The 18,630-nt window shown below is 38.4% G+C and overlaps 1 protein-coding gene across 2 annotated transcripts in view; it reads left to right on the top strand.

Annotated features, from left to right (window-relative positions):
* Positions 1 to 18,630, top strand: part of PAIP1 (poly(A) binding protein interacting protein 1) — a 29,103-nt gene that overhangs the window by 8,268 nt on the left and 2,205 nt on the right. For both annotated transcript variants that reach the window (XM_065661374.1, XM_065661373.1), the window contains 8 exons: positions 3,911 to 4,099; positions 8,020 to 8,132; positions 12,089 to 12,200; positions 13,432 to 13,557; positions 16,064 to 16,170; positions 17,520 to 17,637; positions 17,766 to 17,820; positions 18,399 to 18,492. In XM_065661374.1, coding sequence (XP_065517446.1) covers positions 3,911 to 4,099; positions 8,020 to 8,132; positions 12,089 to 12,200; positions 13,432 to 13,557; positions 16,064 to 16,170; positions 17,520 to 17,637; positions 17,766 to 17,820; positions 18,399 to 18,492 — 914 coding nt within the window. The remainder of the gene's footprint in view (positions 1 to 3,910; positions 4,100 to 8,019; positions 8,133 to 12,088; positions 12,201 to 13,431; positions 13,558 to 16,063; positions 16,171 to 17,519; positions 17,638 to 17,765; positions 17,821 to 18,398; positions 18,493 to 18,630) is intronic.

The following is an 18,630-nucleotide window of genomic DNA, read 5'->3' on the forward strand; positions in this document are numbered from 1 at the left end:
AAACTGAGCACAAGAGCAGACTTGGCTCATATATCTTCCTTTTTGTTACCTTTATGTAAATCAGAAGAGTTTTAGTACCTACTGAGCTTTTTCACTGTTGTTTTTTTGAAACTCATTAATTGACTCTTAGTAGAAGCAGAGGCAGAAGAGAAGCAAATCATCTCTTAGCCAAAAAGAGGCAAATCCATTATCTTTAAATTGGTCAGTCTTTTGTTGTGAATAATCCAGGATCCCATCCTATAGCTATCAAGCATAAAGGAGAAGGATTAGACAGTGTTGGCTTGACTGAGAAATCGTTGAAATTAGTGGAAAATTTCTATTTGACTTTCATGGCTTTGAATCATGAATTTGTAAACTTATAGCTTCCTGTTAGCTAATTAATAAAAATAATAGGAGGGATTTGCTTTGCTTTTCTTTGTTTGATATAGTACTCAGTGCTGTCTTCTCTTGTTAAAACCTGCCAGTGACAAACATGAGTGGTTTATGTCTAGAAGTTACTGGGCTAAACATTATTATTTTTAAAGTATGAAGTATTACTTATTTAGCAATATACAACTTTATTATAATGTCTGAATTATTCATTTTTTCTCCTATTGGTTCTGTTTGCTGGCATAGTTACTAAAACCTCAATTCCATTTGGATTTACGTAGTTAGTACAGGTAGATTAATGTGGTACAGAGCCTCTGTGTTTAGCCATTTAATTACAAAATGGGAAGAGGAGTATGAATACAGGGACTCTGGTATACCAAATGATATTGGGGCTCCTTCCAGAAGGACATTCTCCTCCAAGATTGAATTCCTGTCAAGTAAGGATGAGAGGAAGATACCTTCCTCTCTGCTGAATGAGGATCTCCTAACAACCTGATGGCTGTCAGAAGGAGCAGCTTCTTTATACTAGCTGCAGCAATAGCATTCTCTGCAACCTGGCTGGAGAGTTTTTGAACAGGTTGTTTGGAGAAATGCCAGTTCATTTGTATATGACTAAGCTCTAGTTGTTGCACTATAATGTCATAGTTCTGTGGAACAAAATAGTTGAAGTTTATTGTACAGAACTTTTCCTGGGGTACTTGAAATTTCCTAATAAAATTTGATTTCCTTTAGCAAAATAGAGCATTTAGCAAATTACACATAGGCCTGTTAACCTTTATTCTTTGGCTTTGTAAGCTCCAACCTATTAGAACTGTAGGATGCTTCAGAGGTCTTTTCCAACTGAAAGTTCCTTGACTCCCTTTCCCAACTGAAAATAAAATTAACTTGGGCCAGGTTGTTGAAATATCCTTATGGTAATAACAATTTGCCACCATTTCCATAAACCCTTTTCTTTCAGTTTCTTGTGGGCAATATTGTGTAACTTTGTACAGTGAATAATGCTAAAGACAAATATTCTACTTAATTAAACATAGTAGGAAATCTTTCTAGTTTTTTCTTTTATTACATTGATATGTCTCCCCCTGGTTCAAGTTGTATACCCTTATGACGCGGATCTTTGAAAAATTTTGGAAGGTCTGCGTTTTTCCCCACGCATTCTTCACAGGTCGTGAAATTAATGTAAGTACTTGATTGTCAGCAATGTCTGTCTGTCTTTCTGTACAGTTCATGTCCAAATAAAAATCTTTCACAGATCCATGTTGCTTCACAGTAGAGGAGAGACTGAGGTGTTTTGAAGACAGAAAGTAAATTACATCCCTTCAATAAGGGAGAAGTGGTGGGAAAAAGGAGAGTGTACTTATAATCCTTGGCAATGTATTTATGTCCACTACATGAAGAAAATTGTTAGTTCACTAATATTCTTAGATAATTTTTTTCTTTACAGTTCATACATTTTAAACCTTTTTCTTGTTAACTAGCCTGATATTTTGTGTTACCCTTATGTCTTGAATAACTAATGATGTCATTTCTTTAGCAGTCCCTTTTCAGGCTCGTGCTTGCACTTCTGAAATCTGTGTAAGAATGCTTTTCACCATCTTTTGTATAGTGTGACAAAGTAAATTATTTGTACTGTTATTACTAGTGACATCACAAAGTATCCTGCTTACTTTGCTGTTCCCCTCCTATGCTAGCATCATAATACTCCAGAACAGTATTGACTTCAGATACCGTTACGTACTTTCATTTCTGAATGAACAAAATTGACAGCCTTCTGTCCATCAGCAGGAGTGTAAACACTGATAAAGTGGTATTGTGCAAGCTCATCTCCCCTTTAGGGAGTAGTTGTGTTTACTGTCTGGTTTTTAACCTCAATAGCTGCAAATTAATGCAGTGCCATTTGAATAGTTTCATTTCATGTTTTGTAGTCTTTCATCCATTGTCAAGAGATGAAAATTCACTGACTTTAAAAAATACTTTTTACATGGTGGCGCTAGTCTGCATTTGTTGTATTTCTGTATTTTCTTGCCATTCTGCATGTTTTGAAGCACTATACACTTTGCTTAAGCCCAACATACTTTGTTTCAAGTTTCCAATTATTTTTCCTTCGACATTTCGTATATATGCAGCACTGTCTGCACATCAGGAATGGGTGTTGAGCCTCTATTAGTTTTAGTCTTAACATAGAATCATAGAATCATAGAACAGTTATGGTTGGAAAGGACCTCAAGATCATCTAGTTCCAACCCCCCAGCCATGGGCAAGGACACCTCACACTAAACCATCTCACCCAAGGCTTCATCCAACCTGGCCTTGGGCACTGCCAGGGATGGAGCACTCACAACCCCCCAGGGCAACCGATTCCAGTGTCTCACCACCCTAACAGGAAAGAAATTCCTCCTTATATCCAATCTAAACTTCCCCTGTTTAAGTTTTAACCCGTTACCCCTTGTCCTGTCACTACGGTCCCTGACGAAGAGTCCCTCCCCAGCATCCCTATAGGCCCCCTTCAGGTACTGGAAGGCTGCTATGAGGTCTCCACGCAGCCTTCTCTTCTCCAGGCTGAACAGCCCCAACTTCCTCAACCTGTCTTCATACGGGAGGTGCTCCAGTCCCTGATCTTCCTCGTGGCCCTCCTCTGGACTTGTTCCAACAGTTCCATGTCCTTTTTATGTTGAGGACACCAGAACTGCACACAATACTCCAGGTGAGGTCTCACAAGAGCAGAGTAGAGGGGCAGGATCACCTCCTTCAACGTGCTGGTCACGCTCCTTTTGATGCAGCCCAGGATACGGTTGGCTTTCTGGGCTGCGAGCACACACTGAAGCCGGCTCATGTTCATTTTCTCATCGACCAGCACCCCCAAGTCCTTCTCCGCAGGGCCGCTCTGAATCTCTTCTTTGCCCAGGCTGTAGCTGTGCTTGGGATTGCTCCGACCCAGGTGTAGGACCTTGCACTTGTCATGGTTGAACTTCATAAGGTTGGCATCAGCCCACCTTACAAGCATGTCAAGGTCCCTCTGGATGGCATCCCTTCCCTCCAGCATATCAACCGGACCACACAGCTTGGTGTCGTCGGCAAACTTGCTAAGGGCGCACTCGCTCCCGCTGTCCGTGTCAGCGATGAAGATGTTAAACAAGACCGGTCCCAACACCGATCCCTGAGGGACACCACTCGTTACAGGTCTCCAGCCGGACATCGAACCATTGACCATATATACTTACTTTATTGCTTAGTTAATCTTGCACCTAGCTTAGCAAATTCTTTGATTTCTTTTGATCTGTCTTTTGATGTGTTTTGCTGGGAGACCCTAATCTCTATAAAAATATTACCTAGCTGTTAAGATCATAGGACTACTAGAGCTTTCTGATGCCCTGAGGTCTGTGTTCTCTGAACAGTGCTGAAGTAAACTGTGATAAGGATCACTATTAAGCCTGCAGGGACTCACAACTAAGGGTTATATGGTTGCTTCTTGATATAGTAAGTGTAACAATGTTATTTTATGTTCCTTTTAAATACTTGGTATGTTATTTCGCTTTTATAGGATTCTTCCTTTGAAGATAGATACGATGGCTATCTGACTTTGGTGGAATATGTACAAGACTTCCTAAATCACCTCACTGACCAACCAGCTTGTTTTGAAACTGAAATAGAGCAGTTTGCTGAAACACTGAATGCCTGGGTCACTTCGGGTGAAGATTTACAAGGGCTTGTTGAGCTCATCTATCAGCAGGTACACTGTGTATTCTGTCTTATAACATTGTTACTATTCCTCTATCACCTAGTGTCCAAAGTATGCATGCCAGTATTATTTGCCATGTAATTTTATCTATGTAGTTGTTTAATGATTTTTTCTTTTTAGAGTGGAACATACAGGGAAAGATTTTGCTAAATCAAATTTAAGTGGTAGCTCAGGTGTGGGATACTTGGACAGTTGATAAATTTTTATCTCCTGGCTCACATAAGAGATTTGAAATTACAGTTAAAGGGAGTTAAAGGGAGTTATATTTGGATTGCTTTATTTATATAGTAAAGATAGAAGAAGTATACTGTTAAGCAGTGTCAGAGTTGTACATTTTTATTCTATCCTGCAAAACAAGTTCCTTATACTACTCGGATACTTTCAATTCCTTGGTATTTTTAAAAATTAAATTCATACCTACTGTGCGCATCACCCTTTGGGAAACAGTCCTTTACTGACAGGCTTTCTTGTTCATTTGGAATGTACCTATTTCAGAACCTATTTCAGAACAGCATAACTAAGGGAAGGGAAAGCTAGCTCATCTAATGGTAACTAGGTCCAGTCCCATTGATGGCTATGGAAATGAGGACAGCAACCTTGAGCTGAACTCCATACTAATTGGGGGAGCCATTGAAACAAACAGCTTGTTTGCTATCTGTTGGTTAGCAAATTAGCTGTTTTTACTGTCTTTTTGCCTTGTTGCAGAGAATGAAGTCACACTTGCCCTTGCTGTTTATTACCTTGGGTGTCTTTCACTTTTCTGGGTTGGTTGCTTTTGAATTCTGTGTTGGAGAATGCAAACTCTTATTTATCTTTTAAGTGCAGATGCTTGCAGAATATTTTAATCTGGGGCATGTGGAAGCTGCAGGACCGATTGATCATGGTACAGAACTGTAGAGTCTAAAGTTTCTCACTGTCATACGGAATTGATGCAAATTTAATTCACAACAGATGAATGATTATCTGTAAGATTATCTGTGCTGCGTGTGGCAGCATTGTTTTCCCATCTTTTATTTGAACACATGGACAATAGTTTAAAAAGATTATCATATTCCATATAACTTTATTGGAAGAAAAAGAGGGATTTATCCGATTTTAAACTTCATACAAGTTAAATAGACTCTTATTTAATTTAAGTCTTCAGTGTTGTCTCTTTCTCTCTCCCCCTGTTTAAAAGCAAGTCCAGTGTTAGGGTTGGCTGTGCCTTCTTCAACTGAGAAGCATTGAGTGTTATTACTCAGTGAGGGGTAGAGCACCTCTCCTGTGAAGACAGGCAGAGAGAGATGTTTTTGTTCAGCCTGGAGAAAAGGTTGCTCCAGGAGGATCTTACAGCTGGCACAGGTTGCCCAGAGAAGTTGTGGATGTCCCATTCCTGGAAATGTTCAAGACTAGGCTGGATGGGCCTTTGAACAACCTGATCTAATGGCCTACCTGAACAGGGAGATATTGTGGGAATTCAGGAGAAAAAAGGAGAATCTGTTAACTGTAGAAGGGACTGTTGCTCCATCAGGAATATAAGGGTATTGTTGGGTTATGGAAGGAGAAGATTGGAAAGGGGAAGGCACAGATGGAACTAAATCTGGCCACTGCCATAAAAGATAATAAAAAGTATTTTTACAAATGTATTAGCAATAACAGGAGGGCCAAGGAGAACCTCCATTCTTTACTGAATAGTAGGGGAAACCTAGTGACCAAGGATGAGTAAAAGGATGACATACTTAATGTTGCCTTTGCCTCAGTCTTCAATAGTCACACCAGCCATCCTTGGGATGCTCAGCTCCCTGAGCTGTATGGCAGAGGCGGGGAGCTGACTGGAGTCTGTGTAATTCAGGAAGAAATGGTTAGAGACCTCCTGTACTCAGCACTGGTGAGGCCACACCTCAAGTCCTGCATTCAGTTCTGGGCCTCTCACTGCAAGAGAGACATTGAGGTGCTGGAGCAGGTCCAGAAGAGGGCACCAAAGCTGGTGAAGGGTCTGGAGCACAAGTGTGATGAAGAACAGCTGAGGGACCTGGGGGTGTTCAGTCTGGAGAAAAGGAGGCAAAGGGGAGTTCTTCTCACTCTCTACAGCTATTTGAAAGGAGGATGGAACCAGGAGGTGGCCGGTCTTTTCTTACTGAGTAACAAGCAGTAGGATAAGAGGTAACTGCCTCAAGCTGCAACGGGGTAGGCTTCGACTGGATATTAGGAAAAATTTCTTCACCAAGAGGTGAGAAAAAACTGAGATTACCAGCAACAATAATTCAGGGAAGATGTTACTGCACAGTAATGACTAGTTATTAAGAAGATGTAGAGGTGGGTTTTCTTGGTCTCTGAGTCATAATACGTAAAATTAGGTCATAATACCTAAAACTGAATTGTTTCAGTATTTGATGCAACCACAAATGCAGAACAAGTAATTAGGAAGATGAAGTTTAGAAAATACAGATGAGGTTCAAAGAATTTGCGTGTGTGCTTGATTGATTTGGGGGTTTTGTTAGGAGAGAGAAGTGAAATTAAAGTGATGTATTTTCCTTTATAAAAAAGGGGACACCTTTTCTAGTCCAAGCAACTAATTGAACCAAAGCACCAAAAAGCTCATTAGATATTTCACATGCCTCTTACTGGAAACTAGATTCTATTTTACTATCTTACTTACATAAATATGTTGTATCTTCCAAAGACAATTCAGTTTTTACCAGCAACTTCATGCACACAGTACAGTTACAGTAAGTGCATTTTTCTCTGGCTGTAACTAGCTGTAGTGCATATAGAAGGTAACTAGATATAATGCATTGACATGCTAATGGCAAGATGCTTTTTATTTGAGCATGTTAGAAGCAGCAAGCACAGCTGTAGTGCTGACAGATGATCAAGATGTAAAATGAATGTTCAAAGATGATTCAGCCATGGGAGAAGTTTAATGAATTCTTGATAACCCTGTTTGCTTTTTGGCAGAGCTTCTGGGGTTACTTAAACTAGAACCTCTTTTCACTGAAGCTGTATTTGAGAAAGAATCTCTAATTCAAGTGTTGTTAGAAGATAGTTAAAAATAACTGAACAGTAATAAATTGCCAAAATAAGGGGATGTTCTGCATTAAGTTCTAAGAGTTTGAATAATAAACAGTGTTGAATTTTCAATTGCTTTTTTCCACCTCTTAAAATTTTAAAGTACGGTATTTAAAGCAGAATATTTTTCAGACAGCGTATAACTTACCTTGTAGAATTTCATTGCTGCCAGCTGTTTTTAGATGACAAAAGTGTAAATGTTCAGAGTAATATGACTTGTTCTGGAAAAAAAGACCCATCAAGAGCTATTAACTGTAATGATAACAGTCTTAACCTCTGAATCAGGAGTTTGCTATTCTGCAGATTGCTGGAGTGTGTACAGGAGAAAGTATTTGTCTTTACTTGCCATGTTCTTGTACCTTTTCCCTGGGCATTCATTATTGCCAAGAATAGTTTCTGGGATAAACAGCCCTTTGAATGAAGGAGACTTTTTGTTGTTGTTGTTGCTGCTGTTTTAATATACTCCTGGTTCCTTGAGAGAGAGTGTATCCTTGGAAAAATGTTTTAATGTCCAGTGTTGATTTTCTTTTTTGTATAAAGAGTCTGTAAGTGACCTTCAGATACTTTTTGGTTGTAGGTTATAGTGAAGAAGCACAGTTGAGACACACAGCATAATAGTGGTTTTCTTAAAGATTCTTACAAAATCACAGTACGTGTATCTTTTTAAGTGCAGGAATGCATTTAGCAAAGTGTTGATGAGATGCAAAAATTAACATGACAAATAGTAATTATTAATCTTCTGCTCTTCAGTTGTCCTATCAGCTATTGTTAAGTAGTTTTCAAAAAAGCTTTTAAAGATACTTCCTGATAGCCTAATAATGATTTTATGAATAATTTCTTTTTTTCCACTTTTATTTTGGAAGGCCACATCTGTCCCAAATTTTTCATACATGGGAGCACGGTTGTGTAACTATCTATCTCACCATCTAACCATTAGTCCACAAAGTGGGAACTTCCGACAGCTGTTACTTCAAAGGTCAGTATCAGTATGTAATTTTAAGCCTGTCACTTGCTCAGGTTACTTGTCTTCTTACTTTGTTAGCATCATGTGCAACGACCTACATATATAAAATAGAAGTTTAGATAGAAGATTATCAAAGCACAGGTACATACTGGGTATCAAAAACATATAGTTTAAGATACTAAAATATTTTAAAATATGAGAAAGGGATTCCATTTGGAGTTCTGTTGGCTCTTTTGACCTGAGTATCTCAGACTGATCCCAAATTACAAGGTAAATTGGAAAGTTAGTCAACTAAAGTTTGAAAGTATAGTAAATGCACATGTATGTACTGTCCTTGTCCTTTGACCCTTGCCAAGACTGACTTCATTGTGGTTTTTGGTTTGTTTTTTTTCCTTTAATTACTTTTCCAGCTGGAGTTGCTGTGTAAGGTTTATTCATTGATCCGCTAATTGACTTTGTGAAGTGGGTGCATAAAATCCAGAAGAATACGTTTCTTCAGTTTTCAGTTTCTACAGAATTCCGAGGGCTTATAGTTTAAGAATGACTAGACTTTGTAGTTGACAAAAAAAAAAGTTTTTATTTCTTTTTAAATCTTACTGCATGACATTTGAAGCAGTACACGGTAATACTTAAGAAGTCTTTAGAAATTAGCCTTTCTCTTTAAGGACTTTTGGCTTTATAAACTTCAGGCTTGCTTCTTGTTTTAAGAAGTTTCACTTGATACACCTATGTTGAGGAACAAAATCATGAAAAACTTCAACAGCAATGCATTATGATGATCTTTTATCCAGAGTGTAACTTCTGGAGTGTCATGGTTGAAGACAGCAGGTAGCTAAAAATGATACAGCTGCTTGCTTACTCTCCCTGCCCCTCAGGAGGATGGAGGAGAGACCTGTGAAGACAATTTAATAAGACAGAAATTGAAGGAGAAATAATAATAATAAAGCCAAGTAGTTGGCTTGCTGAAATGCAGTGCATGTTTCGCATTCATGGGTAACCTGTCCAATAGTGTCCATGGTGTGATCTGCCCCGCAGTCACGAACCTGTGTATATGTTGCATCTCTTCCTTGGTGGTCTGCATGAGCCCACTGGGTTAAAAATAATTTGCCCTTACGTTGACAGTCCAAATCCACCTGAGCCACTTCAGTCTTAGCAGCCTGATCTGCCTTTTGGCTGTTTAGATGTTCTTCAGTGGCCCAACTCTTGAGTACTTGAGTATTTGACTACATGGCATACTTTTACAACAGGTACTCTACCCAAGCAGCACTCATGACTATCTAGCTTCGGGACAGATCTCTGGGTGGTATTCTTAAATAGTTGTTTAACTTTGAGGACATTTAGGAGACATAGCAATAGGATCATGCTGGTTTGAACATCCCTAGAATATTCAAAATTCTTGAGCTATTATAATTCGCCTGGAGAAGAAGAGGAAGATGGAGGAAGGTTATCTCCTCCAGGAGAAAGGGAAGATGGAGGAACGTTATTTCCACAATGATTTGGCTCTCTAAGGAGAAAAGGTAAAAGGTGTAATTGCCATAGATTCCAATAGATGGCTCCCGAAGTACGGAAATGAGGCAAGTTTGAGTGAGACCAGATGAATCTCACAGGCAGCAATTTTATCATGTCATGAGCCAGTGTTACAAAGTACAGCAAAATGGTAACCTTAACCCAGCCCCCAGAGTTGATAAATATCACAACAGGCAACATGTAGAGCAAGTAAGGTGTTACCACAACTCTGAGAACACACACAGCAAGTCTGAGAGAAAATTGATCAATATTGTGACCCATGACTGTTAAACTAATATAATGAATGCTTATAGCAAATTTATTTTAACACACTGTGGTCAGATCTGTTGTTAGGTCAACCCTTTGTGCACCATGTTGGCTCCCAAAAGGACTGTCATGGTTTAACCTGACAGGTAGCTAAATGCCACACAGCCACTCACTCACTCAGTCCTCCAGTGTACTCACAAAACAACTAAAGCATCAGTGTGCTATTAACATTATTCTCATATTGAAGCCAAACCACAGCACTATACTGTACCCGCTACTAGAAAGAAAATCAGTTCTATCCCAGCTGAAACCAGGACATAGAGAAACTGAAAATACTTACATTTTCCTTCTTCCCAAAATGAGGGTTTTTGCCTTCAAAATTACAACTTTTATCTTTGGAATTTATTTTTTTAAAATGTTTGTTACTTGAAGGAAATAACCTGTTAAGGTTGGGTTATCAGGTTTTTGGTGGCTTTTTTAAAGCCAGCCCAATAGATAACATCCATTTTGGCACCCTGCTTATGTTTTTATTGCTAATACGGATGTAATCGGGAAGGGGGATAAACAGCCTAACAGTATAAGCACAGCGAGTTCGTCTTCTGTTTCTCAACCCAGGTTTCTACTTTAAGCAGCTGAAATAGGAAATGTAGATTTTTCAGTTTCTTTAGTGTTTCTTAATTCACTACAAAACCATAGAGAGTACATTAGAAGTTGTCTGGCTTTTCTTTGTCTCAAATACTTTTTAATTCTGGTTTTGAACTGCTGTGCAAGCTTGTATGTTTTTGGCACAGTTGTTGAGTACTAGAAAAATTACCTCTCAGCCATATTATCTTAATCCTCTGTATTTATATTTAGATTATAGAATCACAGAATGGTTTGGTTTGGAAGGGACCTTAAAGATGATCCAGTTCCAGCCTCCCTGATATGGGCAGGCACACCTTCCACTAGAACAGGTTGCTCAAAGCCCCGTCCAGCCTAGCTTTGAACACTGCCAGGGATGGGTCAGCCGCAACTTTTCTGGGCAACCTGTGCCAGGGCCTCACCACCCTCACAGCAGAGTTCTTCCTAATGTCTAATCTAAGTCTACCCTCTTTCAATTTAAAGCCATTCCCCTTCATCCTATCACTATTTGCTGTTACAAAAAATCCCTCTCCAGACTTCTTGTCAGCCCTTTTAGGCACTGGAAGCTGCTCTAAGGTCTTCCTGGAGCCTTCTCTTCTCCAGACTGAACAATCCCAGCTCTTTCAGCCTGTCTTTATAGGAGAGCTGCTCCAGCCCTCCGATCATCATCATGGCCCTCCTCTGGACTCACTCCAACAGCTCCACATCTTTCTCATGTTGGGGGCTCCAGAGCTGGACATAGTGCTGCAGGTGGGGTCTCACCAGGGTGGAGCTGAGGGGAGAATCACTTCCTCTGACTTGCTGGTAACGCTTTTTTTGATGCAGCCCAAGGTGTGATTGGCTTTCTGGACTGCTAGTACTCATTGCCAGCTGATAATCAGTTTTTCATCCACCAGTACCCCCAAGTCCTTTTCTTCAGGGCTGCTCTGAATGCACCCAGCCAATATCCATGTTTGGAATTGCCCCAGCCAAGTGCAGGAACTCGCACTTGGCCTTGTTGAACTTCTTGAGGTTTGTGCTCGCCCGCCTCTAAAGCATGTCAGGGTCCCTCTGGATGGCGTCTGTCCCTTCCAGCGTATCACCACACAACTTAGTGTCGTGAAATAGGCATCACTGTCACTTAAAATGGTTAGATAAAGAATTTGTTGAGTAAGTGTAAAGGTATCTAAGACAATGTGGGCAGCACCCTGAAAGGGGAATATGTCTTTCACAGTAATATCTGTTTTTGTGGACATTAGGCTGCCTGCGTTAAACTTCCTGGACCCATATTCTAATATGTAGACTGTAACTGTCTTCTAATTTTTCCATGTTGTAGTTTGCTCTATTTCATTTTGCTGTCTCCAGTTTCAGCGCTTGGAAACATCATCATGTAATCACATGTATTAATCTAAAAAGAGACAAGTCCATGGTGTCTTTGTGAAGTGCTCTCATTTCCTTCACAAACTGTGCTTGCCAACATTCAGCATGTAACAGTTTCAATGTAGTTCGTAAGTTCTTAGCATTCTGTTAAGTAAGTATCATGTTAAATACATTTGGATGTTTACAGATGTATGATTTTGTCTCAATTTTTACAGGTGTCGAGCAGAGTATGAAAACAGGGATGAAGCCACCAGAGCAGATGAGACTACTCAAAAAGAGTTTCATGCCTTTGTGCTGTTCTTAGCTGAACTCTACCTGAATCTAGAGGTAAGAAGAAAGTTGCATGTGGTGTGGTTCTTTGTTGATTTTTTGTTGTGTTCAGGTAAACACTGAAAATGGCATATAATTTGAGGTGTTTTTTTCTAAAGGGAGAGGGGAATAAATTAAAAGAACTTTAGAATAGTTTTGTTATAATGTGTGTCCAGGAAATAGGACAAGATCAGTAGAAGTTATAAAGATTTTTTTAAAGTGTAAGAAATCATAAAAAGAACCAACCACAACCACCTTTGGAATGCAGCTTTTGGTATGTTCTTTAGACTGGCAAAATCCCCAGATGAGTACACTTCACCAACACAGGAAATGTTACAACCTTGCAGAAGTGGATCAGGATCGATAACCCATAATTCAGTATCGAGTCACCAATAAGAGCTATTAGCAAACCCTTGAGGAAGATGTGGAATTTTTTTAAATGAGCAATTAAAAATTTAGGCCTTTAACGATATATCTTCTGAAGGTTGAGCCCTTGTATTATGCTTTAAGCATGTAATCTTCTATTTAGATTGGGGTTGTTTTGTATCTGTAATATGTGCAAAAAAGTTTATGTACACTTAAAGCTTCTTTGACTCTTACACTTTTGAGTTCAGTAAGGTCATTGCCAAAGTGTACTTAAATATATTTTTAGCAGGATTATTTCAAGGGTTTGATATAAGCAAACAATATAAAAATGTTCTGCTGGCATAAGGAAAGGAAATAAATGTGTGAGTTTTCCATTTCTGTTTATAAGTAGGCCTTGAAATCTGCTTTTCGCTTCCTAGAAGTAAATGGGAAAATTTGCAGAGAGTTTTGCAGGAGGAGAAGTTGTCCAGTTCTGTGGAACTTATGATTTATTTTTTTAACTGTTTTCTATATTCTCTTAAATAAATAATGAGCACCTTCCAGAACTAAACCACTACAGCTGTAGGGAATATATATTATAACATGGGAAAGAGCATGGGGTTCTGGGAATCTGGGATTTTGTGGACCATTTGCCAGGCATTTGGTAGCTTTTCTTAGCAATTTACTAGCAAATAAAATGCTAGGCATGCATTGTTATGTATATGTCAGAATTGTAAGGTGTTCCCCAAGTCTGTGTTCTAAAACAGCTACAGTATGTGGCATGTTTTTCCAATTAAAGACCTCAGCTCTGTTGATCATGAACCAAATCATAACAGCATTCAAGAGAGGAAAATGTGACTAAATTGATTTCTAAAACTTAAGTCTTTTAAATTTGTTGTTGCAGATTAAAGGAACAAAGGGACAGGTAATGCGAGCAGAAATTCTTCAAGAAGGCCTTCGGGAATTACTAAATGCGCTCTTGTCTAATCCTGTGGATAGTAATCTGATATGTGCAGTGAAACTGCTGAAGGTGAGACAGTAGTTTTAACAGAAAAAATGATCAAGTTTTTTAACCTTCCTACCTTTGGAAGCAGTGGGGGAAACTGCTAATGAGGAAATATTTATGAGTTTTTACACATTACATCATTAGCAGAGGCAGCTATACTTGTTTGCTGGGTTTTTCTCCCTTAATACCATTATGAAATTGAGCCAACAAAAAAGTAACTTAAGCTCTAAAAGTAAAATGAAAGGCTGTTCTTGTACATACAAGAGCAATGGAACTGAAGTCAGGATGCAGAGGATTAAGCAGTCACTTCAGGTCTCCTTTTGCTGTTTGTGGTGTGGGAGAAAACTGTAGCCAATTTGAATGGATTGTGGGGACCTGTAAGGACTCTGGGCAGGGACTCTTCGTTAGAGACTGTAGTGGTAGAACAAGGGGTAATGGGTTAAAACTTACAAAGGGGAAGTTTAGATTGGATATAAGGAGGAAGTTCTTTACTGTGAGGGTGGTGAGGCCCTGGAATGGGTTGCCCAAGGAAGGTGTGAATGCTCCATCCCTGATGGTGTTCAAGACCAAGTTGGATAGATCCTTGGGTGACATGGGTTAGTGGGAGGTGTCCCTGCCCCTGGCAGTGGGGCTGGAACTAGATGAACTTAAGGTCCTTTCCAACCCTAACTATTCTATGATTCTTTGTTCTGAAGGACACGTCTGCCACTTTTTGTGGCAAAAGGTTCTTGATACCAGTTATTTCATCCTGTATTGTCTGTATCATTGCTACTGCACAAATAAGTATGTTCCTCTTTCATGATGAAAACAAACCTCTTTGCTTGTAAATTTTTCCTTAAAAAAATGGTAGCCTCTATGCAGGGAGACACTTTTCCCTTTGCTAACCATGGTTATATTCATAGTTGGGAAAAGACTTTTACAGGAAAGCAATTTAAAAGCTAAACAGCATTTTTTTTGGACTTCAGGTTTTTTTGGGAGAAAAGGGGGTAGAGGAAGGATGGTTGGTTGTTTAGTTGCTTTTTCCTCATTCTTCCGTCTTCTTACCACTCCACTATTTTTCAGACTCTTGTATCTTGAAATTCAGGCAGCTTCTTTTCATATGGCGAATAGGGAAGAGATGCTTTGCATCTTTCAGTTTAAACTTTTCATTTAAAGTTTGGATGTTTAAACAGGTTGTTTCAAAGCGAAAATGTGAGGTTGTATTCAATGAGTGCAGTCCCTCCTGTGGTCAGTCCGTATGTTGGCAGTGCTTCCCTGAGGCAAGGCCCATCGAAGGACTTTCCAAAAAGGCAGTACACAAATTGTGAGGCTTTCCAGTGCTGCAGTTTTTTATAATCGTTCTCAAAAGAAGGTGGAGGTCTTGCTATTTCTGTGAATGTTCTTGGAATATTTACTTGACTTCACAGCATCCATTCAAAAATAAAAGACAGCAATCTAAATTGTTTTATGACACAGTACTAATCTACAAAGTGTTACAGAGCACAGGGTTTTTGTGGTTTTTTGATGCAAGCATTTTCTAGTGTCTTACAGTAGCTACAAATGCTAGAGCATATGTGTAGCTAGATTGGGCTACTTCATGGAACAGAATCACAGAATTGTTAGGGTTGGAAGTGGTCTCTGGAGATCGCTTAGTTCAACCCCTTGGCTTCACTATTGAAGCAGTAAATGTCTCCTGTTGTCTTTTTAATATAGTGATAGATACAGGTGTTTTACCTGTTTGCTCTGCAGCACGTTTATTTGTAATTAAAACTCCTTGGTGCTATTATCTAATTGTCTAGGATCAGGGTAGGACTGCAGTAGAAAATTGAGAATATTTTTCTTGTAATTTTCTTGTATTTTCTTCAAACTATTTTTCTTGTGATTTAATTCCTACTGTGCAATTACTGGGCAGTGAAGTACCTATTTTTAACAGAAAAGGCTTTCATCCACAGCAGTTGTAGACTATCTGCTGCTAAAACTCTCTCAGCAGCAGCTTCAGCCTCACAGATTTTATGGATTAAAATTCAGGCTGGCTTAATTAGGTAATTCTTGGCTCCTCATATATACTCAGATGAAATCCTCTGGCATGTGTGATGCTAGCTAAGTTTACTGAAGTGTTTCTAAACTGTTTATTAAACTCCATTATTCTCAGGTAAGCAGTGGCATTATCTGCAAAAATAAGGTCTCCTTTTTTTATAGCATATACTTACGTAAGATCTGATTAATGTCATTGAAGAGTTGTTTCAAATCATATTTCAAGACTGAGAGAAGTGGTTGTGAACTTCTTGGTGACATAAACATTGGACATAGAGCTACCAAACTGCCTGTAATCTAAAATAAACTATTTACAAGGTCTGTTAATCTGTTTAGCAAAAAGGTACTGAGAATTGAGAATGTCAGTCCCCAAGCAGTCACGCAGTACGTCTAAATGTTATGAATTGTTACAGAACCTGTTCTGTTGACAGTTTATTAAAGTTTTCTAATAAAAAAAAAAAAAAACACAAAAAGAAAAAAAAAGAAACAAAACCCAAATCTAATCCAATGTCTTTAGTTGACAGGCTCAGTTTTAGAAGATGCCTGGAAAGAAAAAGGAAAAAGTGATATGGAGGATATTATTCAGAGAATTGAAAATGTTGTGTTGGATGCAAACTGTAGCAGGTGAGAAGATAAATTTATGTTCAGTGGGGTGTTTTTATATCAAACAGAACACCTTAAAAATCTTCAAGAATAATGAACAACACATCCAAAACATTTTAAAAACTTCTATTTATAAGAAGGAAGGGGATGTTTGGGTCACTTCCTATGTATAAAATCAGGTATTTCTTAATTGAGGGGGCTTGGGGAGGTTGTTTTTTTTTTTAAAAAAAAAAAAAAGTATTTTATGTTTTGATAGGTATGTGTGTACATAGTAATGATTTTTTTTAGGGTTTTTTTTTTTAACCTTTTAGATTTTGAAATCCTTCCGAAGTGCTTTAGTTTCTAAGAGCAAGTGTATATATACAAGGAGACAACTGTGGCAATATCTCATAGTTTATACTTTTAAATATTATTTTAACAGTATTAGGGTTATATAAATATATACAAATAACTATAAATGTAAAGGCAAAGTGAAACTTGGTTTTGTGTTGTTTTTTCTGGAGAGCATGGTCTTACTGCAGCCTGGAGAAAAATGAGTGGTATCGACTGTGTGAATGAGGTGATCTTATTCTGTTGTACTTCATCCTCAGCTTCTTGCAGATTCACTAAAAAACTATAGATGGTTGAGGCACTGTGACCTGATCTCTTGCCATATGGAGGGAGGCCAACAGGTAGCTTATAGCATCTGTGGGTTATAATTGAGCTGTCCCCAGGGAGAATGAGGAACATTTTGCTTCAGGAACCTGAGAAAATTGATAGCACAAGCAAAGGCTTCAAAGACACAGAAGCACAAACTTACTTTAGTAGAGAAAACAAGTGAAGATTTTATTTATTCCTTAATGAGAGTCTTCTCCATGAACTTGCTTAAAAGAAGAAAGCAATTTCTCTTATTTTAGGGGTGAAATGACTCGTGATACCTAATGTATTGGAGACATTACTTCTCAATGTTGACTGCAAAATTACAGTGCAATTAAGAGGGCTAAAGTTAGGAGAATAAATTAGATTATTAAATACAATTTGAAGATTATCTGCCTGTTTTTCCCAGTACAGTCCTTTTATCAGAAAAACTTGTGCTGCAGGTTTGGTATCTTGATAAAAACTGTAGCAATTTTTGTTTCATATGGGCTCCTTACTTCACCACAGAGGAAGTGGAGGGGGTGAGTATCTTACATTTGATACATAAAGCATCTAGACTTACAGGGGGAAAAAAATTAACTCAAAGTTGTCTGTCAACTGGACCAGGTTTTGTCCTTTCTAGAGCTTTTGGGAGGGGATTTAACTATGTAGTATTTGCAAGATATGAGAAGCCCACTTTCCTGCTTAGCACAAAACAGTCTAACTTTTGGAGTGCTGCTTTTTTTTTATTTCAGAGATGTGAAACATATGCTTCTGAAACTAGTAGAATTGAGATCAAGTAACTGGGGTAGAGTTCATGGATCTTCTGCACATACAGAAGCTACCCCTGAAAATGACCCTAACTATTTTATGGTAAGAACATACAGACGCTTCAGTTCTTTAATTGTGAATTTAATTTGATTCAGACTGTCAAATTGCTGAAAACTACAAACAGCTGTCTCTCTGAATACGTATAACTTTCTGTGTACCTTTATTCTTAGAATGAGCCAACATTTTACACTTCTGAGGGTGTTCCTTTCACTGCAGCAGATCCAGGTATGTCAACAGCTTAGCATACCTTTCTTCTCAATCTTTGAAAAGTTGTGATCAACTTTGTCCTGTTGAAGTACATATAAAAGTTGTTCTTCAAATTTCTGAAATTCATGCAAATTAAAAGACAACTGACTTTGAGTAACCCGTGCCTTATCCTGCATTAAAAGAAAATAAATATTTGAACTGGAAAGCATGTATTTGAGTTCCTGTCACTCAGAAGAATTTGTGCCATAGCTCTCAGCACTTGATATCTCCAGAAAGCCAGAAATCTTCAAGTGAATTCTTGTTTGTTGTTAGTAGCAAAAAGGTTTGTTTCTTCCTTGGTTTCCTTGTTTTCTGTAATCTGAGCACAGTGTGGCATGAAATCTTTTGCAGCAGACATCTGTGGCTGGGAAGTTAGGTATCGTTCTTAAAGGCTGGTTCATGTCCTGAGAAACATAGTAGCAGGAGGGTTTGTTTTTTTTTAAATGTTTCATACCATTTATGGTTTCATTGAAAAGGTTATTTTCCAACTATACAGATGTATGGTAATTTAGAGGACTAGTTTTATATATTATTCCATCTCATTTTTGCTTTGCCAGATTATCAAGAAAAATACCAAGAGCTGCTTGAAAGAGAGGACTTTTTTCCAGAATATGAAGAAAATGGAACATATCTACCAGGACCTGGAGATCCGTATGTTTTCTTTTTGAGTGATAATTTTCTGGGTTTTTTTTTTTTTTTAATACCGGTTCTTTTTACAGCAGACTCAGAAAACCAGTCTTGCCAAAAATAAAACAAAATAATTATTAGTTAGCACTACAGTGGAGGTTA

This window comes from Lathamus discolor, chromosome Z (assembly GCF_037157495.1).
Source record: "Lathamus discolor isolate bLatDis1 chromosome Z, bLatDis1.hap1, whole genome shotgun sequence".
Taxonomy (NCBI): domain Eukaryota; kingdom Metazoa; phylum Chordata; class Aves; order Psittaciformes; family Psittacidae; genus Lathamus; species Lathamus discolor.